The sequence below is a fragment of the Anolis sagrei genome, chromosome 5 (genome assembly GCF_037176765.1).
Source record: "Anolis sagrei isolate rAnoSag1 chromosome 5, rAnoSag1.mat, whole genome shotgun sequence".
In the NCBI taxonomy this organism is placed as follows: Eukaryota; Metazoa; Chordata; class Lepidosauria; order Squamata; family Dactyloidae; genus Anolis; species Anolis sagrei.
Window position 1 is genome coordinate 27,881,865 of NC_090025.1, and position 27,421 is coordinate 27,909,285.

At 41.0% G+C, this 27,421-nt stretch overlaps 1 protein-coding gene across 6 annotated transcripts in view; it reads right to left on the reverse strand.

Moving 5' to 3' along the window:
* CENPE (centromere protein E) overlaps positions 1 to 27,421 on the reverse strand; it is a 70,244-nt gene that overhangs the window by 9,233 nt on the left and 33,590 nt on the right. For 3 of the 6 annotated variants that reach the window (XM_067468622.1, XM_067468623.1, XM_067468621.1), the window contains 18 exons: positions 25,434 to 25,745; positions 24,879 to 25,037; positions 22,961 to 23,161; positions 21,992 to 22,273; positions 20,808 to 21,122; positions 20,578 to 20,715; positions 19,679 to 19,828; positions 19,318 to 19,455; positions 18,439 to 18,588; positions 18,032 to 18,181; positions 17,172 to 17,246; positions 16,195 to 16,407; positions 15,713 to 15,922; positions 14,602 to 14,808; positions 13,012 to 13,251; positions 9,931 to 10,134; positions 9,575 to 9,687; positions 6,728 to 6,825 (listed from right to left, as the gene is read on the reverse strand). In XM_067468622.1, coding sequence (XP_067324723.1) covers positions 6,728 to 6,825; positions 9,575 to 9,687; positions 9,931 to 10,134; positions 13,012 to 13,251; positions 14,602 to 14,808; positions 15,713 to 15,922; positions 16,195 to 16,407; positions 17,172 to 17,246; positions 18,032 to 18,181; positions 18,439 to 18,588; positions 19,318 to 19,455; positions 19,679 to 19,828; positions 20,578 to 20,715; positions 20,808 to 21,122; positions 21,992 to 22,273; positions 22,961 to 23,161; positions 24,879 to 25,037; positions 25,434 to 25,745 — 3,355 coding nt within the window. The remainder of the gene's footprint in view (positions 1 to 6,727; positions 6,826 to 9,574; positions 9,688 to 9,930; positions 10,135 to 13,011; positions 13,252 to 14,601; positions 14,809 to 15,712; positions 15,923 to 16,194; positions 16,408 to 17,171; positions 17,247 to 18,031; positions 18,182 to 18,438; positions 18,589 to 19,317; positions 19,456 to 19,678; positions 19,829 to 20,577; positions 20,716 to 20,807; positions 21,123 to 21,991; positions 22,274 to 22,960; positions 23,162 to 24,878; positions 25,038 to 25,433; positions 25,746 to 27,421) is intronic. The other 3 variants (XM_067468625.1, XM_067468626.1, XM_067468627.1) reach the window with 3 other exon arrangements.

Consider the following 27,421-nt stretch of genomic DNA (forward strand, 5'->3'; position numbering starts at 1 on the left):
TGTCAAGGGTTGTGACTGGCCAAAAGAGTTTTTCACTGAAAGAGGCCAGGGCACATCAAAATGAAAATTTGAAGACTGATAGAAACTCATTGTCTGTGTTAAAAATGTTTAAAAGCAGGCTGTTTAAAAACTGTTAAAAACTGATGTTTTACAATGCCCTGAATGTACAGTATGTTATGGAGATAAGAACTTAGATTGGTACCAGCCAGGATGGAATCAAATGAAATGGACTGACTGTGTTTTAAGAGTGCATTTTTAAAACTGAAATTCTAACTTTATTTTTGCTCAAGAACATGGAAATAATTCTTATGTTTAAGGCAACTGTATGTCATGAGAGAGTGAAATCATGTGCCGGAGTTTTAAAATGTTTTTTTAAGAGTCGTTTTAAAATGGATGCTATGTGGAGGGCTCCTGCTTTACAGAGCCAGAAGAAAGATAACTGGAAAAGAACATGGTGTTCTCTTGCCATTCTCTGGCAGAAGAGAGAACAATGGTTATGAATGGTACATTTTAAAAGTATCTAATACCATTTTGGATTTTGTGTGTTCAAATTTATGAATGCTTACCAGAGCTCCTTGTAGCTTTCTGGTTCAAAAGGGAAAATGCTTCATTTTGCCCTCCCCTCCTCTATGAACTGCTGTTGGACATTAACTCTTGGCAGGTTGGGACATTTTGAGGCTTGTGCCGAAAGGGGAAGGTTACATCTGTGTGTGGACAAAAAGTTTAAAGTTTGGGTTGTTATAAGTTTTTCAGGCTGAATGGCCATGTTCCAGAAGCATTCTTTCCTGATGTTTTGCCTGCATCTATGGCAGGTATCCTCAAGTTGCCCCGGTGGCACAGTGGGTTAAACCCCTGTGCCGGCAGGACTGAGCTCCCTCTGTCAACAACAGCTCCCCATTGCAGGGACGTGGGGGAGGCCTCCCACAGGGATGATAAAAACATCAAATCATCCAGCCGTCCCCTGGGCAACGGCCTTGCAGACGGCCAATTCTCTCACACCAGAAGCAACTTGCAGTTTCTCAAGTCGTCCCTGACAAAAGTTTTATTTTGTTTCCAAGCAACTTTTCTTGGAAAGAGGCACAGGATTTGTGTCTAAAATTGTTTTGTGCCAGAAAGTTTTTGATTAGAGAGTCTGATTTTGTCCCAGAACAACAGCTAAATAGAGGTTGTGGGATTTATAAATGCATTTTCTTTTGAAGGAGAATCCAACCCCTCCTTCCCTATCCTCTGTTGTCATTGGAGGATGGCCTTTTCTTCAGATGGCTATGGAATGACTATAGTGCTTTTATGTTAGAAATAAGTGAAAACTACAACATGGTCACAGCAGAGAACATGTCTTAAGTTGAAAAAAAAAAACCTTGCCTTTTTAAAAGTCAAGCCGCAGCTTGCGTATAGATAGATTGAGACATTGGTTGATGGACAGAACTCTTTACATTGTTTTTTTGTTTGATATTTAGTTCAAAAGAAACCTTATAATTGATTTTGACAGCAGAATTGATTTTTTATGTGGATACAATAACGTTGGACATGAGTTATAGTTCTTAGCCCAAAGTGACTAACTTCACAGCTTTTCTTCAAACATAGGGCAAAGTACCTCTACAAATTTTGCTACTTTGGCCCAAATTCCTCTACAAAGTTATTGGAAGAGGTAATTCTGGAACGGGACATTAGAACAGGTAGATAGGGCAGCTTGCCCAGAGATTTTTGCCAGATTTAAGAGACAATGCCTAGCAAAAGGCCCCAGAGATTTTTGCCAAATTTGAGAGACATTGCCAGTTAACAGCTCAAGAGACATTTTTACAGTTTACTGTTTTGATTAAGTTGGAAAAGCAGGTCGCAGATGGAATGGGCAACCGAGAGTGCCAGTATACATTGCTAAAGGATTGCCTACAGCAGATGGATGGAGGAACTATGAGATAAATCGTGGAGAGGAACCGTGAGATGAATCGTGGGGAAAACTGTGGAGAATTGTTTAAAAAGGATGGAGATTGGTCGAGAGGACTTCAGAGTGGGAGATCGTAGAGGCCCGCCAATGGATGTAGAAGCGAAGGATGTTGATGGAGCTGACGACAGAACTGGCCAAAAAGACTTCAACAGATGGGTAATCAGTATCCCCCTCCCCCTTTCCTCTCACTATCTTTCTGCTTATCTCTTTCAGCTCCTGAGCTCCTGTATGGGACCCAATTCCTAAAATTGGATGAGACTCTGTTCCTAAATTGGATATCCGAAAGGCACCACTGCCATCCTGGAAAGCCAAGCCTACCCAAACCATCACCAACTGGGTAGAGCGAGATCTAAAAGGCACCACTGCCAGCTAGAAAGCCTAATGGGAGTCCAAACCACAGGAACCAAGCCCACCCAAACCAGGAGTGCAAAATGCAGGAGCCAAACCACCACCAACTGGGTAGGATGAGCTAAAGACTTGTGAGATATGAAGATTTTATTTTACAGACTTTCCTGGATACAGACTTTCTTTACACAGAGACTGACTTTAGAGACTAGATACTTTGCTAGATACGGAGACTTTTTGGACTTACAGACTTTCTTCATTTTACCTGGAATTTAATAGACTCATTTCTTCAATCAAGAAGGGGAACACACCCCCAGTTTGACTCAGCTTGCTTTTGTATGCCAGAGACTGAAAGGACATGAAAGTTGGATACAGATGTGTGCGGCCATGTTTGGGCCTGATGAGGACTGGATTTGATACATATGTGCATGGCCACATTTGGGCCTCTGGCAGCAAGAACTGGACTTGATCAAAATTTTACTGAAGACTATATCCTTTCTTAAATTGATCGATTTCTGTTGCTGAATTGTTAAAGTGGTTATTGTTACCATTTAGTTTTGATTGCTAGCTTGATAAGCTTTTATTTGTTTGTGCTATTTCAGCCAAGTGTTTAGAATTATGTTTTGGAAAGAGACAGAGATGATGTCATTTGCAGCCTGATGCCACACCCCATTACAGCAGGATGGGAGAAGGACACGCTCCACCAGTTGGTAAATGCCATTGCAGAAAAATTAGAAGCACGGGACTGTTGGGTATGTTACTTACAATCAGCCCGCTTTCCAAATACCACACAACAGACAACTGATCATACAGATGACCCCAGTTAATTCATTTTGAAGAAGGGGAGGTCTTCATCCCCCTTGACCCTTTTGTACACCTTTGTGCACCACTTAGCTCAGCCCAAACATCACTTACAAAGACATCTTACTATGACCATGCCCCATGTCCAAGTGGGACAATACCCTAGATGTGACATTACTGTATTCCTGTCAGATATACAGGACACAGACATATACAACCAAATAGAATTTGACATGTGCAGACGATTCCGCATTACATTGCAACATGCATGCAAAGTCGCTGGCAAGATTAGCCAGGACACTATTGTATTTGCAGAAGTTGGGCAGAAAGGAAAGATACTGCCCCAGTCTGGAATGGCACATGTGCAACTGAAATCCCTGATTCCTGCGAGATTGAGATTATTTGATATACAACAGCCACTTGGGGCATGAGACAAAACAATATGGATGGGCCAGAGTTTAAAGGAGCACACAGTGACACATAACAATACAACATACTTGACAGAATCATTGGTGCTATCTTGTTTCCATAGATTGGGATAGCACTAACTGGCGCATTTCTGCGCAACTAGAGAAACTGGCAAACTACACAATGAAAGGTTTGGAATCCCTCCAAATAAGACACCCGAATGCAACACAGATTGGCAACAGACCACCTGTTCAGAGAAGGAGGTCTATGCAGTTTGTTGCAAAATGAGAATGTTTCCAAGATACACCAAATAGTCAATGCAATCAGTTTCACATACACTGAAGACTCAGATTGGCAGGGGTGGCTCACATCATGGGTGCTTGACTTGCAATGGTTAAAAGATTTAGTTATGTATGAAATTGCAATTATCATGATGTTGATATTTTTGTGTTGCTTCACTTTGATAACATGTGCTTATAGTTACGCTGCCCTTAGCCTTGGCCCCTAAAAAGACTGAACAGATAGAACTCTTGGATGTCAACCCAGTTAGGATGACAACAGAATATACATCCTTAGGGTAAAAGAAACATGCCAAGTGGACACAAATGATTGGTCAAAAATAAGGGGTCATTGTGCAGCAATAAGATTAACTTTTTTTTTGCTCTGCTTTTGTAAAACCTGCTTGATTTGCTTCGCTGAAAAGATTTCATCTCAGCAAAAGAGAAAAAGTGTGGAATGGAGGGGACGTGGTTTTAAAAAGCGAATTTTCATATATTTCCCCAATGCCCATATGTCATGATTTACTGCCATATTGGCCTATTTCTGCAGTAGGCCTTTGTTCACAGAAAATGCTGATTGTTTGAGAAATCAGTGCTCCAAAGAAGAAGTTACTATTCAAGGGTAACAACATATCCGGACAAAACCAGCTAGCTGTTTGCTAGATAGAACCCCCAAGTTTCCCAGTCGCTCTGAAGCCATGTTTGCAACAGACTAACAGATAAGATACAGTCATGGTCAGAGAACAATGGACCATAGTTATGTTATAGTTGTGCCATTGTTAGGATCCCACGTGTGCCATAATGTCAATCAAAATCACAAACAACTAATGAACAACTGCATAGCTAACTTAGACCAATGAAATGATTTATCTTTGGGAACCAATGAGATGATTGATTTCTATGTACCAATCAAACTGTTTTAATGAAAGTCATAAATAATCAATGTAACCAACTTTAGGTTGGACAAACCCCTTTATTGCATACCCATATGCATGTTTGTCACTATTGCTTCAGCTGCGCAATAAATAGCATTTTGCAGTTTTAAAGATTCAACTTTCGTGGTGTCCTTCCTCGCCCTCCTTGGGAAGGGGCAATCTGCTCTTGGATTTTGGATTTGTGGATTATCTTTTTGGTTTTTGCCCCTACAGTAGTTTGGAGCCATTGTTCCGCGTCCTAGTCTCCAAGGAAGCAGAAAACAAGCTTGCTCCCTCCTCCCTGTGGCTTCCTCTCACATATTTATACATGGCTATCATATCTCCTCTCAGCCTTCTCTTCTTCAGGCTAAACATGCCCAGTTCCCTAAGCTGCTCCTCATAGAGCTTGTTCTCCAGACCCTTGATCATTTTAGTCGCCCTCCTCTAGACACATTCCAGCTTGTCAATATCTCTCTTGAATTGTGGTGCCCAGAATTGGACACAATATTCCAGATGTGGTCTAACCAAAGCAGAATAGAGGGGTAGCATTACTTCCTTAGATCTAGACACTATGCTCCTATTGATCGTGGGGGTTCTGTTCCAGGACCCCCTGTGATAAGTGAAATGTTGCAAAGTAGGGACGGCTGGCTCCCCCTCCTTTCCTTCCTAAATCAGCGCTTCGACATGAGACCACTGAGGAAAGGCCAGGCGCTCAGGCAAGGAGGAAGGGAAAGAGCGCCTGCCTGGCCGAGGCCTTCTCTGCCAAAGATGACCCTCACTCTCTCGACCCTGTCCCCTCTGCCTCCAGCAACCTTGGGCCTCGGGTCCGCTTGTTTACCTCTTTGGGGACCACCCGCTTCTCCTTGCTGGGCACCATGGCCAGTGGTGGACGCAGGCAGGCCGGGAGGCAGAGGGAGAGCTCGCGGGAGTAGGAAGGAGGTGTGGATGGGAGAAGAGAAGACAGCTCGTCGAAGGTAATGGTGCTTCCTCTTGCTCTCAGTGGCAGCCTCCTCTCCTCCTCCTCTTTCCCTGACAGCAATGCCTCAGCATGCTCCCTCTGCCAACGCCAATAAATTCATCTTTATTAAAAATACATTTTTTTTAAAAAAACGGAAAACAGTGAGTCCGCATAAAGCGAATCGCGAAGCAGCGAGGGAACACTGTAATTCCTTCTAATCCAACCTCATAGCAACACAGAGGCAGAACAGTGAATTCTTGTGCACTTTCTATCCCTCTGTTTCCTTCCATACCTAGACTCCAACTGATCTGCCTAAATGTAAGATAACTGCTGTCCTGGAGCCGAGGCTTGAGCTCCTTCCCGGCTACCATATTCTTAAAGGCCCAGGCAACAAGTTATAGATTCTGTCTCTGGAGGTGAACATAAATACGGTACCTACAACCTATAAGTATTTCTTATCTGAATTACTTAGAACCTGAAATGTTTGTATTTATTTATCAATGTATGTATTTATTGAACACCTGTATTTTCATATATGTTCATATGGATAGGAGCACAGTCCAAACATGAAATTCATTTATATTCTGAACACATCTTGTACACATAGACTAAATGTAATTTTATACATAGTATTTTTAATGAATTCGTGAATTGAACCAATTTGTGTATAGCGAACCATCAGAGAGCAAAGGTGTTGCTATCTCAGCTACTCAAATGGACAATTAGGGTTTTTGGAGTATTTCCGATTTTGAATTCTGGATAGGGAATGCTAAACCTGCATCAAAACAGAATTCCAAGTGGTCTTAATTAATAAACTTAGTGGAACACTGGATAATATAATTATTGGGATCTGATGTCACTAAAATGTGCTACCAATTGTGTAATATAAATTTTACAATACATGCTAAGTTTCATCAAATGATTCTGGAATGTTTATCAGCATTCCAGGAAAACATAAAGGAATATGAACTCTTAAGCATACAAAGACAAAAAAATGGATAAGTCACCATATCTTGAGAAATGCACCTTCAAAACACATTGATATCCTAGAACACGTCTTGGATTATTCTGTACCTACCAGTTGTATCTTGATCTTGCTGCATTTTTCGGAGATCTTCCTTTAATTTCCTTAATTGTTGCTCTTTATGTTCAATGAGAGCTTTGGCATTTGCCATCCTAAGAAAATCAAGAGAGATTTGGATCAACTTCACTAATAATGCCATTCTACTTTTTGCTAAATAGAAATTGAGGTTGAAATCCTATAGCTTGGATTAGTAGTGTTTGAGCGCCGGGACTTTGTCTTTGGAGACAACAAAGGTTTGAATCCCTGCTCAGCTATGGCTATGTACTGGGTAATCTTGGACAAGTCACATGTTCTCAGCCTTAGAGGTAGACAAAGGCCAAAACACCATGTGATACGTTTGTTAGGATAGTGGTTCTCAACCTTCCTAACGCCATGACCCCTTTATACAGTTCCCCATGATGTGGTGACCCCCAACCATTAAATTGTTTTTGTTGCTATTTCATAACTGTAATTTTGCTACTCTTATGAATTGTAATGTAAATATCTGATATGCAGGATGGATTTTCATTCACTGGACCAAACTTGGCACAAATACCCAATATGACCAAATTTGAATACTGGTAGGGTTGGGGGAAAGGACTGATTTTTAAGGAGTTATAGTTGCTGGGATTTAGAGTTCACCTACAAAGAGCATTCTGGACTCCATCAACAATGCACTTGAACCAAATTTGGTAAACAGAACTCCCATGACCAACAGAAAATACTGGAAGTGTTGGGTGGGCATTGACCTTGAGTTTTGGAGTTGTAGTTCACCTACATCCAGAGAGCACTGTGGCCTCAAACAATGATGGATCCGGACCAAACTTGGCATGAATATGCCCAAAAGTGAATACTGGTGGAGTTTGGGGAAAATAGACTTTTGGGAGTTGTCGTTCTTGGGATTTATAGTTCACCTACAATCAAAGAGCATTCTGAACCCCACCAATGATAGAATTGGGCTAAACTTCCCACACAGAACCCCCATGACCAACAGAAAATACTTTTTCTGATGATCTTTGTTGACCCCTCTGACACCCCCTTGTCAACCCCCAGGTTGAGAAATGCTGATCTATACTGTCTGTTAACCAGTGATTTGGGGTCTTTCCCCAAGCATAAGACTCTACAAGTTAGAATTTTATCAATTTTATTCAGTCACTATCTTTGAAATATTACAAAGACCATGTAATTGGCCTGCGGCTAGATTTCCCTTCTGTTTGCTACATGAGATCAAAATAATATTCAAAAACTCAAAAACATTTGCTTCCCTTCTGCAGGGTACAATAACGTTCTTCAACCATTCTTTGAAATATAAACGTATAAAGGAAAAACAGACAGCAAGAGAAATGTAGAGTGGGTGGGGTTCAGCTAGCAAAACTGCCTGGAGATTCTTCAGTATTGAAGTGAACTTGGCCTTTCTGATTTGCAAAGTTTGATTTTTGTGGATTTGATTATTCATGGCTTGCGTTAACAGATTCTTTCTAGGAATCTCTAGGTTCTTTGGCACAACTGTTTGGTCAACGTTCAGCAGAAGTTGGCCACAGAGATATGCTGGAGGACCTAAACATCCCTCAAGAGGGCCAGAGGTTTAGCACAGCTGATAAATCACCAGCAACTAAAAGATCTGTCAACCGAAAGGTTGCAAGTTCAAAGCCCTGGGTCGGCGTGAGCAGTCGACTGTCAGCCCTGGTCACTATTTACCTGAGCAGTTTGAAAACAGCTTTAACTGTAATTAGAGAAATTAGGTACTGCTAAAAGCGAGGCAGGTGTTTTACGACGCCATAAAGAAAGAAGATCAGAAAATGCTGGGCAACCAAAAAGGAAGGAAGAAGTCCTGACGGCTCTTAACATAGAGAATGGAGCAACAGCACCCCATGTGGCTGGACTCACCTCCTTTGGCACCAAAAAACAAAACAAAACAAAACAGCTGGACACTGAGTCAACAATACCTCCTTTCTGTTCTGTCTGTGCATTGTCTATACAAAACCGGCATTAAATGTTTGCTGTGTATGTGTGCTGTGATCCCCCCCTGAGTCTCCTTCGGAGTGAGAAGGACGGAATATAAATGAAGTGTTACTATTATTAATTAATTATTATTATTCTCTCAGGTTTAAAAAGGGATTCTAAAAGACAACCAAATGGCTCTTCCATTTTTGTGAGGTTCCTATGCCTTTAACTCCAGTGAATGGAGAGGGACTTCTGTAATACATGTTGCTTATTTCTGTTCTTGAGTAGCTTGGCATTGAAAAATGTCAACATTACAAAAAATTGGGTTGTTGTAGGTTTTTCCGGGCTACGTGGCCATGTTCTGGAGGCATTTTCTCCTGATGTTTCACCTGCATATATGGCAAGCATCCTCAGAGGTAGTGAGGTCTGTTGGAGGTAGGAAAATGGGTTTATATATCAGTGGAATGACCAGGGTGGGACAAAGGACTGTTGTCTGCTGGAGCTAGGTGTGAATGTTTAAAAATGTTTATTAAAAAACTCAAAAATTACAACAGCAAAACAACAGAGAGTAAATAATCAGGCACATCAAATCACTCTTAACAAAAGATTCCCCCCAGCACTTCCAAGCCATTAAATGCTAATCAAGGTGGTCAGTTGAAACATTCACACCTAGCTCCAGCAGACAAAAGTCCTTTGTCCCACCCTGGTCATTCCACAGATATATAAACCCATTTTCCTACTTCCAACAGACCTCAATACCTCTGAGGATGCTTGCCATAGATGCAGGCGAAACGTCAGGAGAAAATGCCTCCAGAACATGGCCATATAGCCCAAAAAAACCTACAACAGCCCAGTGATTCCGGCCATGAAAGCCTTCAACCATTACAAAAAATTGCTGCTAAATGAAACAGGACTTACTCCTGGTCAAAGATTCTGGACTGCTTTGTTCTTGCCATATCCGCATTTACAAGTTTCGTTTTGAGGTCTTCATTTTCCTCCTTATAGAATTCAGCACCTTTGCTTAGCTTGGTCTACATTGAGAGGGGGAAAGAATGCATCTGATGAAGAGGGAGGAAGTTATTTATTTATGCACAGAGAATAGTTACAAGTTATGTAGTAGCTTGTATTATGTAGGAGATGAGAGCATCACCCTCTTCCTAGCCTTAACTTAACAAAAGCGCCTTGCTTTGGACTCAAGTGTGCTTATTATCAACATTACAGAAACCAGCAATTTGAACTAATAAAAGCAGAAAGCAAACTTTGTTAACACGTACCTTAAGCGTTTCCATCTCCTTCAGGGCACTTCTTAAGCAGTTTTCTTTCTCTTCTAATGCAGCCTTAAGTTTCGGCACTTCGCTCTTGGATGTCCTCACATTAAGTTCAGATTGCAGTATAGCTATTCTTTTTTCCTTCTCTTGGAGACTAATTTCTGCTTCACTTCCTCGGTTTTCAAGCTCTTGGACTTTTAGTTTTAGATTCTTGGAATAAAACATGGCAAGGTATTAGGGTATTGAATAGCTGTTCTAAAACTAGATTTTGCTAATGGTAAATGAACATACTGATGTATAACCAGTTTGGCTCATAGGGAGAGATTGGGGAAATCCATGTTTTGAAACCACTGGGTTTAGATTATGGGGACTATCTGCGAAATCCAGATTCTAGTTCCTCTTGAGCCATTTATTTATTTATTTAGTATCAAAAGCATTGCATAAATTAGTATAAAACTGATAAAAATAGAAAAATAGAACCTTCTTCTCTGAGCCATAGAACTCAGTGAGTGACTTGAGCCAACTATTGTTTTTTCTCAGTCCACGCTATTTTACAGGGATATTCTAAGGAGAACAATGACCAGCCACTGCCAGAAGGGACAGAGAGCTTCATCTATGCTGATGATCGTGCCATTACTGCTTAAGCAGGGAGCTTTGAGATGGTTGAACAGAAGCTCTCCGAAGCTCTACGTGCTCTTACTGCCTATTACAGGGAAAACCAGCTGATCCCTAATCCATCTAAAACACAGACATGTGCCTTTCACCTTAAGAACAGACAAGCATCCCAAGCTCTGAGGATCACCTGGGAAGGACTCCCACTGGAGCATTGCAGCACACCCAAATACCTGGGAGTCACTCTGGACCGTGCCCTGACCTACAAGAAGCTCTGCCTGAACATCAAGCAAAAAGTGGGTGCTAGAAACAATATCATACGAAAGCTGACTGGCACAACTTGGGGATCACAACCAGACACAGTGAAGACATCTGCCCTTGTGCTATGCTACTCTGCTGCTGAGTATGCATGCCCAGTATGGAACAAATCTCACCACACTAAAACAGTGGATGTAGCTCTTAATGAGACATGCCGCATTATCACGGGGTGTCTGAGCCCTACACCACTGGAGAAATTACACTGCTTAGCCGGTATTGCACCACCTGACATCCACCGGGAAGTAGCAGCCAATAGTGAAAGGACCAAGGCAGTGACATCTCCAGTCCATCCCTTGTTTGGGTATGAGCCAGCATGTCAATGACTTAAATCAAGAAATAAGATCTACAGAGATACTCGCTGGAACACCCCAGCAAGCGAGAGTCCAAAAGTGGTAGGCTCAAACCCAGAACCTCAAGCAATGGCTGATACCAAATGAGAGACTCCTCCCCCGGGCACACAGAAAACTGGGCGACTTGGAAGGCGCTGAACAGACTGCGCTCTGGCACCACGAGATGCAGAGCCAATCTTAAGAAATGGGGCTACAAAGTGGAACCCACGACATGCGAGTGTGGAGAAGAGCAAACCACAGATCACTTGCTGCAATGCAACCTGAGCCCTGCTACATGCACAATGGAGGACCTCCTTGCGGCAACACCAGAGGCACTCCAAGTGATCAGATACTGGTCAAAGGACATTTAATCAACTACCAAGCTTGCAAATTCTGTGTTTTGTCTGTTTGTTTGTTTTTGTTAAAAATGTAATACAAATGTCTGGTTGCTGATGACACGATAAATAAATAACATGGTCTTGAGCTCATTGAAAGACTAGAAGGATATAATGTAGATAGCAAGGAAATCCCACACTATTTCATATACTTTTCAGATATTCAAATGGGAAAGAAACTACTGCAAGTGTTCCATGTAATTCACACCCATCATTGCACAAACTATCAGTGCTTGACTGGTTAAAATACAGAAGTACTTTATGTTAAGTAGCAAGTTCAATAGCGCTCTTTCTCTCTCTCAGTGCTTTTTGTCAAAGAGAACCAGAATGGAATGGGATTTAGCACAATTGGGTAATCTGGGCTGGCACAAAGCACTGTTTGGAACCTTCTAGAACAGCGGTTCTCAACCTTCCTAAGGCCACAACCCTTGATACAGTTCCTCATGTTGTGGTGAGCCCCAACCATAAAATTATTTTGCAGTGCTACTTCATAACTGTAGTTTTGCTACTGTTATGAATTGTCTTGTATATATCTGATATGAAGAATTTATTTTCATTCACTTGACCAAATTAGGCATAAATACCCAATATGCCTAAATTTGAATACTGGTGGGGTGGGGGGAAAGATTAATTTTGTCATTTGGAAGTTGTAGTTGCCGGGATTTATAGTTCACCTACAATCAGAGCATTCTGAACTACACCAACGATGGAATTGAACCAAACTTGGCACACAGAAGTCGCATGACAAAGAAAAAATACTGGAAGGGTTTGGTGGGCATCGACCTTGAGTTTTGGAGTTGTTGGCCAATCAGCGCAGGAGAAGAGCTTTTGGCGGGAGGATTCACCATATGTTTCTAGAAAGGAAGAGAAGGACGGGCAGAGAGATCTTCAGCCTTCTCTGACAAAGGGGTTCCTAAGACCATCTGAAATATGTGTTTTCTGATGGTCTTTGGCGACCCCTCTGAAACACCCTCATGACCCCCAGGATGGGAAACACTGTTCTAGAATCACTAGGCAGAAAAAGTATTGGCAGTAACCCTGCTCACCATCCTGAGACTATATAAGGTCGCCGGTTGCCACCGAAACCCCTCAATTCCTAGGCCGCAGCTGTATCACCTTTTAAAATAGGATTTGCTGCATATACATAAAATTCCCATCTGATTAGCCAGGGTTAATGAATACAATGGCTGTCAAAAAAGTTTGTATTTTGTCCACAGGTCAAAATACAAACTTTATGCCTGCTAAAACGTCACAAGAAAGATGGGCTTCTGAATCCTGAACTCTTCCATCGAGCTGGATGTTTCAAGCTGATGGAATGTTCTGAAAAATGAGGAAGCTCATCCTTTTTGTGGTGTTTTAATGCTCCTGCTTTCGTTGCAGTGATCTTTGAGGGACACCACAATATTGTAGCAAATGGGAAATGTGATTTTTACCTTTCTGTCTTCCTCAGCTGCTTTTAGTTCCTTTTCAAGTTTATGGTTTTTTTCTATTTGTGCAAGGGCAGCATCATAAGAATGATTTTGCTTTTCTCTAAGCTTTTCCTCTTCTTTAAGTGTATTCAGCTCCAGAAGCAGCTCCTTGGTTTGCTCTCTGCAGGCTTTGAAGGCATCTTCTGTTTCCTTGCAGTAGTCAGTGATTCTTGTGTCTAGAGCTAATCTAGCTTGAACGCAGGCCTGTAAAATAAGACTATTTGTGAAGCGTACACACCAAGTAGCAAAAGAAGGCATTGGGATTAACTGCCTCCATGCTATCAACCATGCAACATGGAAGATGTCGAACAGTAACTCACGTATTTTTATTTTGAGAGTGGGAGTTTTATTCTGGTTTCCCATGCTCTCAAACAAAAGTCTTAAAGTGGTTCTCAGCCTGGGGTCCTCAGATGTTTTTGGCCTACAACTCCCAGAAATCCCAACCAGTTTACCAGCTGTTATGATTTCTGGGAATTGAAGGCCAAAAATATCTGGGGACCCCAGGTTGAGAACCACTGCTCTACAACCTTGATCTCGTGCCCTACAATTTAACACCACATTCAGTCTATAAAAACAATCATCTATCTATACACATGATAAAAGTGAAAAAAGTGTATGTGTGCATATGGCAGAGGTGTCCACTTACACAGACAGTCTCCCACCTCCTCAAACAGGCTATAGTTCCAAGTACTGAGAAGCCTCCAAAGGCACTCCCTCAACTGACATTGCAGGTTAGAGCGGGCACAATGGCAGCCCAAAAACTACCAATGTCCTCCCCAAATACTACAGCCCACCACCCAAAGAATGCTTTCATCTGGGGAGAATCACATCCTAGATTTGACTTGTTTCCTCCAGGACAGGCAGGCATCCCAGGGTTCCTTGTGTAAAATTTGCATGACTCCGCCCACTACCTCTCCCTTAACCTTTTCTTACCCTTTCCTATGGCACATAGCAAACAGAGGAACTGATCAGCAACTGAACAGATTGCAGTGGTTTGGGGGTCTGAGGCCAACTGTAAATACTGGCAGGATTTGGGGATGGCTGCCCTTGGCATATGGGAGTTGTAGTTCACCCTTATCCAAGGAGCACTGAACCCAGCCGAAGACAGATCTGGACCAAATTTGGCACACACACTCAACATGGCCAACTGTACATACAGGCCTGGTTTGGGGAGGATTGACTAACGATTCTGGGAATTGTAGTTCACACACATCATTATGTATTTTCTAATGGGAGCATTCATAAAAAAACCACATTCTGGCTTTTTCTTAATAAATAGAATTGCTACTTAACTAGATGATATTACCTAATACCTCTAAAACAAACAATGTCTCTTTGAACTAACCCAGGGACTGTCTGGTACCTAAGCTAGTATATCATAAAAGCTGTGAAGCAATGTACTGCAAGGTGAACAAATCCTTAAGCAGACACAGTTTGTAGTCAAAACTGCTTTGAACAATTAACCCATGACAAATATACTGATCCAAGCAGATGTACTGGTGTCAATAAAGAAAAGTATGACCTTATGGCTGTATGCTAAAGTACACTTTGTACCTGAGTTTTGGGATTCAGGAACTTGCCAACAGGCATGAATCTTTCCTTTTCTTGCTTGATGCCTGCCTCAAAATCTTGTACGTTGAAATGAACTGAACAGCGTTCAAAATACTGTTTTGATTCATTATCACAATTTTGCAATTGCTTTAGCTTTTGTTCTATATCACCAAGTTCTTCTTCCATTTCCGAAATGTCTTTCAAGATTTGCTGCACCAAAAGAAACATGGACATAAGCTGTTGTGTTTTGTGTTGTTTTTGTGTGTGCTATGAAGCACTTCTACAGGAAGCTCTTGTTACACCAGGTCACAACTTGCTCCATCTTATTTTACGTTGACATTATAAGGGATAGAAACTCTCCTACTGGCTCTATCATGTTTACGTTGCATGTCCAATGATAAATGATTGTGGGGAATGTTGCCCAAAACATTTGGATGGTCAAAGTTTCCCCTCTATTTCCACACTATACTGACTGAGATTTGAAGTCCAGTGATTCATATAACCCTCCTTTGGGACACCCCATAGCAAACGGATTGAGCCTAGTACCCTCTACACAAAAAGCACAAGCAGATTTTCAGATGGACCAAGTGAGATTGAAGTGGAAATGATAACATTAAACCCTTAGAAAAGACATGTGTGAAAATACTAAAATATGTTCTTGCTGTCTCCTCCATTTGATTTCCATTAGGCTAGAAAATGTTCCAAGATTTACAAAATCTGTGGGGACATCGTACATACAGTAGTGTCTCGCTTATCCAACATAAACGGGTTGGATAAGCGAAAATGTTGGATAATAAGGAGGTATTAAGGAAAAGCCTATTGAGTGTCAAATTACGTTATGATTTTGCAAATTAAGCACCAAAACATCATGTTTTACAACTAATCAACCGAAAAAGCACTTCAATACATGGTAAAATTATGTAGTAATTACTGAATTTACTAATTTAGCACCAAAACATCGCAATGTACTGAAACAGCTGTGGATCTAGGCGGGCAGCAGTCTGCGTTGGATAACAGAAAACACGGGATGAGTGAAGGTTGGATAAGTGAGACGCTACTGTATTTCATGCCAGCCTAGCACATTTTTTTTAAGTTGGTGGGGGGAGCATGGTACCTCTGTGTACAGATCCAGGTACTGGCTCAGTTCAGGTAGGTTCAACTGGTGGGACACAGGTGTGGGTTGATCCAAGGAACATTTTTTGAGGTGCTGAATCTGCGTCAAGAGCTCAAGTTGTTTTCTTCTCTCTTCAAGCAGCTCTGAGGTGTATGTACTCACTTTAGTATAGTACTGGGCTCTCTTTCTGCATAAGCGAGTGAAATGGAACTGTTGAAAATGAGAAGGCAGGATTGAGTTAGATATGGTTCTACTACTAGGCTGTCTCTACTATTAAGCAAAGAAAGTGAGATAACCACTGAAGGCAGCAGACTTGAGGGGTCATAGAAGAGAGAAAAAACCCATTGTTATCTATCTGAGTTATTAGTAGCTGGAGGGTGGCCTTCTCAGGGATGGGAAGAAAGACATCAGATCAGAGAATGCTTGCTGGCTTTCAGTTTAAGTATTCCATAAAAAACAATTGGAACATTCAGAGCTGATACCTGAAGTTTATTCAGCAAGCTGTAAAGACTGTTCGTTATGTCCTCATGTTCTATCTGGAGCCATTTGACATCTTTTGCTTGCTGAGGTGAAAGATCGGCAAGTCCTTTAGATATCACAGATTTCTGATGGTTGAATGCACATTGAATTTGAAGAGATGCTGCTTTAAGACAATTGGATCTCTCTTCCAGACATGAAAATGTTTTTTGAACTTCCTAAAATAAAAGGAAACTGGCTAAAACTAAACAGCAAAATAGAATGTATGCATTTGCGTATCTGTATGTAACCAAAACACGTATGTGCACACACATACACAGAGCACACAGTCATTCTCGTTAGTTAGTAACAAGAGTTTAACAGATGTAATTTAGTGTCCCATAGTGCATAATATCTTCAGCAAGATAAATAGATGGGCAAGATATCAGTCACCAACTGAAGTATCTGCTAGTCTACTAGTATATAATAAATGACAAAATATAAAATATATGTATGTATGTATGTGTGTATTTCCCAGGATAGCTCTCACATACAGTGAGCCTTATCATGGCCACTTACGATGGATCTGGACCAATTCTGGCACACATACATATCATGACTAACTTTAAGTACTTAAGGGGGTGTTTTTTTTGGGGGGGGGTGGGGGTGGGGAGAGACAGACACAGGAAAATTGAAGTTGTAGTTCATCTACATCCAGAAAGCCCTGTGAATCTCACAAACAGGGAGATTCAAAATCCAAAAAAAGCTGATGGAGAGAAGTCAACAGAAAAAACAGAAGAAAGAACATTGTTTCTGCAGTAGGACTGGCAGGAAGCTGGATTGCTCTGTAGACATTCAAATGAGAAAAACTCCTAACACTGCTGACACAGAATTATTCTTATACTTTCATGTATTTTGGGAGTTACTGAACTAGCATCCAGGAAAATCAAGAATAATTTAGTATTTGGATCAACTATAAGTTTCTTCATGTACTAATATTTACCTTTATCCTTAATATTTTTGCATCCAAGCTTTTTATGAAATCTTGTTGCACCTCATGGACACTTGTTTCAGGAAACTGAAAAAAAGACAGAATGCACCCTAGAATATGAGTAGGCAAGTTCTGAAGGTCTGGCTCACTTTTCTGTTAAATGACCCTACTGACAACCCTGAAGATGGGAGGGAGAGGACATGGAAGTAGCTAGATGTGATTTGAATCTGGCACAGAAACAAACTAAAAGCCTCTGTGTCTAGGAAAATGATATTCTTCCAGTTGTTAAACAATGCAGGAGGTCTATCTAAAAGGAGAATTATTACTCCTAGACGCTTCCAGAAAAAGCGATTTACAGTATAGTGGGGAGAAACTAAATATATTATTTTGATAGGTTAGGGCAGAGGATCACATGTAACTCACAGATTACCCATTACCTGCATCTATGATGGCTTCATTAGGAACAAGGGACACATTGCAGCATAAAAACTATTCCTATGCACATGTTCCAAACACAGTTGGGGATTATAAAGTGTTCAGAAACAGAACTGACGAGTAAGTATTTTTGAGATCATGTGAACTAGTCATAGTGGCTTTTCTTTCAAGGTATTGGTTTTGACCCATACATTACTGAGTGATTTAGGACAAATAAAAACATATTTAGTTTTGAAACAGTTAAACCAGATTTTGAGAACTTATTCTGGTTAGCTGGTGGTCATCTGATTGCTTTTATTTTTTTCATGTCAGGAGCAACTTGAGAAACTTGAGCAACTCAGTGAATGATGTGAGTAGCACATCCAGGGGTTAAGGGTGATGGGACATCCCCACCACTTCCTGACCATTGGGGTACAAAGAATGCATTATTTTCTTACTTTCTTTCTTAGCTGTTCAGTCTCTTCTAAATATTTGGACTCCAATTTCTGATGCAGATGTGTTTTCTCATCATTAACTTTCTTCATACTATTGATCTTCTCTTCTTGCTGTTGTATTTGTGCTTGCAAGCTCTCCATTTCTGCCTCAGTCTACAAAAACAACAACAAACAACAATAAATAGTAATGTCGAGGTCCCCTGATGGTACAGCAGGTTAAAGTGCTGAGCTGCTGAACTTGCAGCAGCTCGTAAGTGTAGTACTTCATACATCTGCAGTTATTCAACTGTGTACACCGTGACCATGCAACTCATTGAATGATGTGAGTAGCACATCCAGGGGTTAAGGGTGATGGGACATCCCCACCACTTCCTGACCATTGGGGTACAAAGAATGCATTATTTTCTTACTTTCTTTCTTAGCTGTTCATTCTCTTCTACATATTTGGACTCCATATTCTGATGCAGATGTGTTTTCTCATCAATAACTTTCTTCATACTATTAATCTTCTCTTCTTGCTGTTGTATTTGTGCTTGCAAGCTCTCCATTTCTGTCTCAGTCTTCAAAAACAACAACAAACAACAATAAATAGTAATGTTGAGGTCCCCTGATGGTACAGCAGGTTAAAGTGCTGAGCTGCTGAACTTGCTGATCAAAAGGTTGGTGGTTCAAATCTGGGGGGCACCAGCTTCTGTTAGCCCCAGCTTTTGCAAACTTAGCAGTTTGAAAACATGCAGATGTGAGTAGATCAATAGATACTGCTTATGTGGGAAGGTAATGGCGCTCCATCCAGTTATGTTGGCCACCTGAGCTTCTAGGTGTCTATGGACAAAGCTGGCTCTTTGGCTTAGAGATGGAGATGAGCACCACCCCACAGAGTCGGACACAACTAGACTTAATGTCATGGAAAACCTTTATTTTAATGTTGAGATTAACTAACTGGAAACTCATTTAGGATGGAGGTGCCCGCTTTGTTTTAGTCTGATTTTCTCCTTCAGAAATGCAGTTTAGGGGGGTTGAGAATTCTGAAGTCCTGGCCATGAACTATATTTCCCAAAATTCTACAGAAGCAAATTGGGCGATAGCAAAGCGGGCACCTCTGCTTTAAAATGTTATTGTGATATCACCCCAAGAAATAGGATCAGCATATATCACCTGCACCTCCTGTTGCTAGAACTAAGTAGATAGCATTACAAAGTAAAATGCCCAGTGGAGAATTATTTTTCACTTATTTATTTTCAAATAAACAGATGGGCATACTTTAAACTTGGAATTCTCTGTTTTCTTACCTCTTGCTTCAAGGTTTCCTGAAGCTTTGAAGCCCAAGCATCTTTATCCATGATTTCTGCTTTCAGTTCTGCCACAGTTTTAGTATGTTCTTCAATAGCATTGTGAGCACATTGGAGTTGCTCTTGCAGTTGCACATTCTTAAAGAGAAAAAAAGTACTAGTCAGTTACTGAGAGATGCCTCGTAAGTGTAGCATTTCATACATCTGCAGTTATTCAACTGTGTACACCGTGACCATGCAACTCATTGAATGATGTGAGTAGCACATCCATCAATTCCAGCACATCCAGGGGTTAAAGGTGATGCGACATCCCCACCCACTTCCTGACCATTGGGGTACAAAGAATGCATTATTTTCTTACTGTCTTTCTTAGCTGTTCATTCTCTTCTAAATATTTGGATTCCAATTTCTGATGCAGATGTGTTTTCTCATCAATAACTTTCTTCAGACTATTAATCTTCTCTTCTTGCTGTTGGATTTGTGCTTGCAAGCTCTCCCTTTCTGTCTCAGTCTTCAAAAACAACAACAACAATATATAGTATTGTTAATGTCAACTGACTGAAAACTCATTCAGGATGATATCACATTAGTATTCTAAAGTGAAGGTGTTCACTTTGTTATCGCCTGATTTTCTCCTTCAGAAATGCGGTTTAGGGACGCTGAGAATTCCAAATTTTCAACTCTGAACTATATTTCCCAAAATTCTGCAGGAGCCAATTAGGCGATAGCAAAGCAAGCACCTCTGCCTTGGAGCCCCCGGTGGCGCAGTGGGTTAAACCCCTGTGCCGGCAGGACTGAAGACCGACAGGTCGCAGGTTCAAATCCGGGGAGAGGCAGATGAGCTCCCTCTATCAGCTCCAGCTCCTCATGCGAGGACATGAGAGAAGCCTCCCACAAGGATGATAAAAACATCAAAAATAATCCGGGCGTCCCCTGGGCAACGTCCTTGCAGACGGCCAATTCTCTCACACCAGAAGCAACTGCTCCTGACACGACAAAAAACAAAATAAAACAAAAAAACAAAAACAAAAAACAAAACAAAAAAAACACCAAAAAACCCCCAAAAACCAAAAATAAAACCCCTCTGTTTTAAAATGCTCATGTGATATCGTCTTAAGAAATAAATCAGCATATCACCTGCACTTCCTGTTGCTAGAACTAAGTAGATAGAATCACAAAATGAAATGCGTAGTGGAGAATTATTCTTTTCTTATTTATTTTCAAATAAAGAGACTAGTTTGGAATTCTCTATTTTCTTACCTCTTGCTTCAATGTTTCCTGAAGTTTTGAAGTCCAAGAATCTTTATCCATGATTTCTGCTTTCAGTTCTGCCACTGTTTTAGTATGTTCTTCAACAGCATTGTGAGCTCGTTGGAGTTGCTCTTGCAATTGCAAATTCTTAAAGAGAAAAAAAGGACTAGTGAGTTACTGACGAACGGCAACTGCCATAAAAAACTTTTTATTTCTAAATTGTATTAGAAGGTGCTTACGCTTGAAACTGTCTTGTCTACAGTCTCGCTCAGATTACGCAAAGTTTGAATCATACAGTTCTTATCCGCCTGAAGACCCTCTAGTGTGATTTTCAGAGTCTCCTTTTCCATAGTTACAGATCTCATGTCTTCCAAGGTAGTGTCAAGTTTCTGAGCCAACTCTGCTTTCTCTTTCTCCATGGCTTCCATTTTGGACTCAATTGTGGCCTTCAGCCGCTCTACTTCTTTCAGCCTTTCTTCATCTTTTTGCCTCTGCTCCTCTTTCAATTCGAGGCTTTGCTTAAGCTGGAGACACTCTTCTTGTAGTTTCTGCATCTAAAGACAGGATTTATTAGGAGATGGGGTTAAGCAGAGGTACCCCTGTTTCCTTACTCAATTTTATGCAGATTTATTTTTTTAAAAGAGGGCTGGAAAGGAGAGATGAAAATACCCAAATTCAGTACTTTTTCCTGGTTTACTTCTCCAAAGATTCCCCAGCTAGCCGGACTGATGCCATGTTGACTGTGGGATACTGAGAGTCATAGGGCTCTTCCACACAGCCATATAATCCAGAATATCAAGACAGATAGTCCACAATATCTGCTTTGAACTGGGTTATCTGAGTCCACACTGCTATATAATCCAGTTCAATACAGCACTGTGAAAGGGGCCATAGAGAAAAGAAGTTTTATAAATTCTGTCCAAACTCTCCTCCAGGTTTGTCTACACTGGACTCATTTCTATATTCAAAGTAGATTTATTTCCTCTGTCTATTCCCAGGTTAAGGCCAGTTTTTCATTTCTTCATTTCCATTTTGACTTTTCTCCGTACTCACTCATTTTTGAAGCAAGTTAAATTTAGAAAGATGAGTGGCAAATGAGAAACAGTTCTTGCTTATTTAGTGGCAGACCAAGTCTACAATTAAGTAAGTAAATGAGGCAGTCATCTCAAGCATTAACTTTTAAAATGTTAAAAAGGTAATTTTGATTGATGAGACAGATGTTTCTGGGATTTCCAAACAAACCTAACTTGACTAGCCATAGGTTCTATGCGTCTGGACTAGTACACATACGTGCCATTTCACATGCCACTTCCCACTTTTTCCTCAAATCATCTCTTTCCTGAATTAGGGTGTCTCTCTCAGCTTCACTGTCACCAAGTTTTCAGAGAGCAAAATGTCTTGGCCCAGTTCTGCTCCTGCTTACCATCAAGGAGGTTTCTTTCTCAAGTTCTCTGAATGCTTCTCTCTCCGCTTCCCACTTTTTCCTCCAATCATCTCTTTCCTGGGTTAGGGCGTCTCTCTCCGCTTCACTATCACCAAGTCTTTGGGTCATTTCCAGCTTCTCCATTTTTTCCGCCTTTAACTCTTCATACAGTTGGTCCAGTCCATTGTGTTCCCACTGGGATTCACTAAGCTCTTGTTTTAACCCACGCAACTCCTCCAGTTTCTTCTCTTTATCTTGCAGCTCTTGTATCTTAAGAGACAGCTTGGATAAAGCCAAAAGAAATAGGTGTAGTCAGCCAGAGACAGAAGGCTATTCAAGTTCAGTCTACAGCCTTGAACTGGGAAGTATTTCAACAGAACCTACTTGGGGAGAAGTCTACCACAATTTTGTTCTAGAAACGAAGAGTGGGGAACCTGATATTGGGGTGATTACAATACAAAATGCAATGTTTCTAAACTCTGGAAATTTTGTAAAGGAACAGTGGCCAACTGTCAGGGGAAAAAGTAGTCAATTGTAGCATCCTGGCCGTTCATGCTTATAAACATGCTCTAAATACTTTCCTCTTCATTCAATTCCTTCCCAAAATGGTGACTGACAGTGACATTGTGTCATTTCCTGCCAACATTTGAAGAAAGACTTTTGCTTTCTGTAGGTGGGGGTGTTTCTGCAATGTGTTTGGATTTCTCTGTGTGTTTGGGACAAGAAATAATCCAAAATCATGTCACTTATTTTGAAAAATGAGGAGTTGGTATTGGAAGACTGATAGAAATTTCATGGGGCACAGAAGTGGAGTTCGGAACAATGGGGATGAGGCTCACAATCACATTGTTCACCCTTGAAATGAAGTTAGATTGTTAATGTCCACAAGGCTGGTGTCAGGCTCAAATATCTGTAACAAGGAAACAAACAGGACAGTATCTCACAGCCAAAGTGTTTTGGTTTCCATACCTTTGCAGTATTTTCGAGCATGCTTTCTCGGAGTTGGTCATTTTCTGCTCTAAGGCTCTGCAAGTCCTGAAGAAGTTTATCTCCTTTCTCCTGAAACAAAGAGCTCTCCTTTGTTATCTGCTGCGCTCTTTCTGTTTGGTGTCTAAGCTCAGCTGCCCATCTTTCTTTTTCACTTATGTGCAAGCTTAATTGTTCAGCCAGCTACCAAGACAAAATGATATAGTGTAAATAAATATTACTAGCTGTTTTAGGTTTATCTAACATGTGTTTACAATAATTTATTGTCATTAGGGAAGGAATAATAAGTAAATAAACCAAAATACAGAAATAATCCTGATCAGCTGAGTTTCCTTTCCTTGGGGCCAACTGCAAACTGTACCATCTCCCTTGACAAAAAGGGGGAAAAATCACTGTTAAAAAGCATAGAGATGTGTGTGAGGAAATTAAAGGTAAACTGTACTTCCTAAAAATTTCCAGAAATTCAATTACCACTTTTCCTCCCAAACGAAGAATATTCTGTGACATTGAATTGTGAGTTGCCCCAGGTTCATGAAACCAAGTGGGGGAACTTACAGACTGCATGCTGTCCACCTTTGTCTTAAAGCGTTCTTAAGCATCTTTTTTTGAGGTTTTTTTTAAAAGGTGAGCATTAGTAAAAACGAACTCATTTCTTGCTAATGTGCAATATACATCCAATACAATCTAACAGTTTGCAATAGGAAGAGCTGAACAAGTAAAGATATTACAAAAAGGACTGTCAAACACACTGGCTCATTTCCATCCTACATCGACCAACTCTGGAATGAAGAGCAGTTTGTTGTTATTTATTGGTTGGGGACAAGGGAGAAATGTTGAGGAATCATCACAAATACAGTGTTCATTATATATGCAGGAATTAACAGGTGTAATTACCAGTTTGGGACCCTTCGTGGTGCAGCAGGTTAAATTGCTGAGCTGCTGAACTTGCAACTGTATCACACTAGAGAATGCATCCATTCTAAATCTGGTTTCTGCCTCCTGTAGAATTCTGAGGTTTGTAGTTTAGTGAGGTTGTTGAAGCTCCTTAAACTACAAACCCCAGAATTCTGCAGGAGGCAGCAACCAGATTTAAAGTGGATTCATTCTCTAGTGTGGTGAGGCCCTTGCTGACTGAAAGATTGCCGATTCAAATCCAGGGAGTGGGGTTAATTTATGTTGTTAGGTCCAGCTTCTGCCAACCTAGCAATTCAAATACATGCAAATGTGATTAGATCAATAGATACTGCTTCTGCTGGAAGGCAAGGGTACTCCATTCAGTCATGCTGGCCACATGACCTTGGAGGTGTCTATGGAAAACGCCGGCTCCTTGTCTTAGAAATGGAGATGAGCACTATCCCTAGAGTCAGACACGACTAGACTTAATGTCAGGGGAAACCTTTACCTTAATCACCAGTTATCTCCAATTAAATAGGAATCAGGTAGCAAATAATGGGAAAAGAACTCATGACCACACTATAGCAGCCATGCTTGGAGTTAAGATAATGTCTGAGGGGCCTACTCCCACATTTGGGGGCATAATTCTAGCAATGTAATAATGAAACGTTGGGTTGGGATAATTCTTCATTCAAGTATCACGAACAATTGACAGCTTTTCTTATGCTGCCATAATTTATTGAAACGAAAACAAAATAACAGAGGTGACATATGAATTGTCGAACTGCAGTGAAAGCACAAAGAACTTCCTTTCAGATTTGGAGAGAAAATTCTGCTATATTATTTCTTGATCTGAACTCCTAAAAATTATATAGCTGACGTCTTTTGGAGTCAACTGTAGTCTTAAAAAATCAGGAATCAGACACAGAACCAATTGCCAAATCTATAGCAAATCACAGAGAGATCCAATAGTGGATCCAAGCTTTCCTCGTTGCAGTCATCTCACCTGTTGCTTCTGTTCTTCAATGGTGGTTCCCAGAGACTCTTTGACAGCTGACAACTCCCTGTCTCTTGCTGCAATAGTTTCTTCTAGTTCTTTAATGTGATCCTGATATTGCCTCAAAGAATCATGAGCCTTTCTCAGTTCTTCCTGAACTTCAATGTTCTTTTACATTAAAAGAGAAAAGATAAAACACATGTACAATTAGTATGGTGGGCAAATAATGATCCATGGGTAATTTTGTGACTCCATTTTTTGTTCTTGAATGCCCCCAAATACACTCTAAGGATTTCCGCCATATTTTGCTGCTCCCAGGCCAATTTTGGACCAGGTTTTTTTGAAACCCCAAACATACTAAAAGTGTCCTCAAAAGTATTTACAGACCATTTTTATTTACTTATTTGTAGAAATAAGTGCTCCAATATCTCCTAGGGAGCTAATGCTGCTTTTTAGCCTTCCACAGTTCCTACTCTGACGTATAAGCTTTAATACAGTGGTATTACTGCATTTTCTAACCACAATTTGCCATACTCTACTTGTGTACTTGCTGTTTAGGCTTACCATTGACACTGTTTCCTCTATATCTGCCTGGATCTGGTCTCTTTCCTGCTTAAGAGCCTCCTGCTTCTGCTTCAGGTCATCTCTTTCTTGGGTCAGTGCTGTTATTTCCTCTTTGCTATTGTCAAGTATCCGAGTGATGGCTTGCCTCTCTGTCTCTGCAATCTCCATCTTAGACTCCCAAGCTTTCAACTGGTCTTTGAGTTGCTCCATTTCATTTAGCTTCTGGTGAGCTTCCTCAAGTTGTACTTTCACGCTGAAGAATTCCTTTTGTTCCAAGTTATTCTCCTGCAATTCTTTGATTTTGCTGGAAAGCTTTTTTGGAAGAGAGAGAATATATACAATCAGCAATCAAGGCCAATTTAGAAATATCTGGTATTGAAATCACATTTTCAAGATGACTTTAGCTACAGTGTGGAAAACAACAAGTTTTCCAGGTATCATTGGTCATAGTAAACATTAAATTCTGCAGAGGATATAAAATATAGCTCTTGAATAAATTAGACTTAAATAAAATTAACTAAACTTAAATGGTCGTTGTCCGTATCAATAATATAATCCATCCTCCTCTCCGTAGGCCTACGAACAGAAATAGGGTTTAAATTCCTTCTTAAAGGTATTAAGAAGGAATGAGTGAGGGCTGTTCTGATTTCTTTACAGAGGGAGTTCCAGAGGGAAGAAGCAACCACAGAGAAGGCCCCCTCTTCTCTCGTTCCCACCAGCCAGGGATGGGACTGAGAGGAGGACCCCCTCCGATGATCACAGAGTCCGAGCGGATTTATAAATGGGAATGCAAGAAGTCAAATAGCCTGGGCCCTAACTGTTTAGGGCTTTATAGGTAATAACCAGCCCTTTCTATTTAGCCCGGAAGCAGACCAGCAGCCAGTGGAGCTGCTGTAACATGGGAGTTGTCCGTTCCCTATATGGCACTCCAGTTAATAACATGGATGCTGATCTCTAAACCAGTTGAAGCTTCCAAGCTATCTTCAAAGGCAGCCCCACGTAGAGTGTGTTGCAGTAATCCAAATGGGATGTGACTAAAGCATGGACTATCATGGCCAAATCTGGCACCCCAAAGTACGAGTGCAGCTGTTGCACAAGTTTTAACTGTGCGAAGGCACTCCTGGCCATCGCAAACACCTCGGGTTCCAGGGTCAGCAATGAGTCCAGGATCACCTCCAAACTACGCACCTGTGCTTTCAGGGGGAGTTTGATCCCATTCAACACAGACTGTAATCCCACGCCCTGGTCAGTCTTCCAACTGACCAGGAGTACCTCTGTTTTGTCTGGATTTAATTTCAACTTTTTAGCCCTTATCCAGTCCATTACTGATGACAAATACTACTTTAGGATCAGGACAGCATCCTTGGCTTTAGGTGGAAAGGAGCAATAGAGTTGGGTGTCGTCTGCATAAATCTGACACTGAACTCCAAAACTCCGAATGATCTTTCTCAGTAGATTCATGTATATGTTAAACAGCATGGGGGACAGAACTGAACCCTGAGGGACCCCACAAGCCAACAGCCAGGGGGTCTAACAGAAGTCCCCCAGCGCCACCATCTGGGATCAGCCCTCCTGGAAGGACTGGAGCCAATGTAAAACAGTGCCCCCAAGCCCCATCCTGGAGAGCCGTCTCAGAAGGATACCATGGTCGATGAACCAAAAGGGAGTGATTTAATTGTGTTAAGTTTCCAACAATAAAAGCTATGTGGTCTGCATGTTTTATTTTATTTACTGACTCTATATCCTGCCGTTCTCCCATAATGGGATTTACAGCAACTTACAAAAATGTAAGCAAATTTTTGTACAAGCCATACATAAATATCTCATTTTAAACTAGGGGCAGAATGTAGAGATACTAAGATGGTTCTTGATTTCCATTTCAAGTCATGAAGACTTTTCTATCTACATGGTAAGGCACAAATGCACTTTCGGTTACTGCTCTGGCCACTATTAGGTCAAGGGTTGGCCATCACTGCAATATTTGTAAA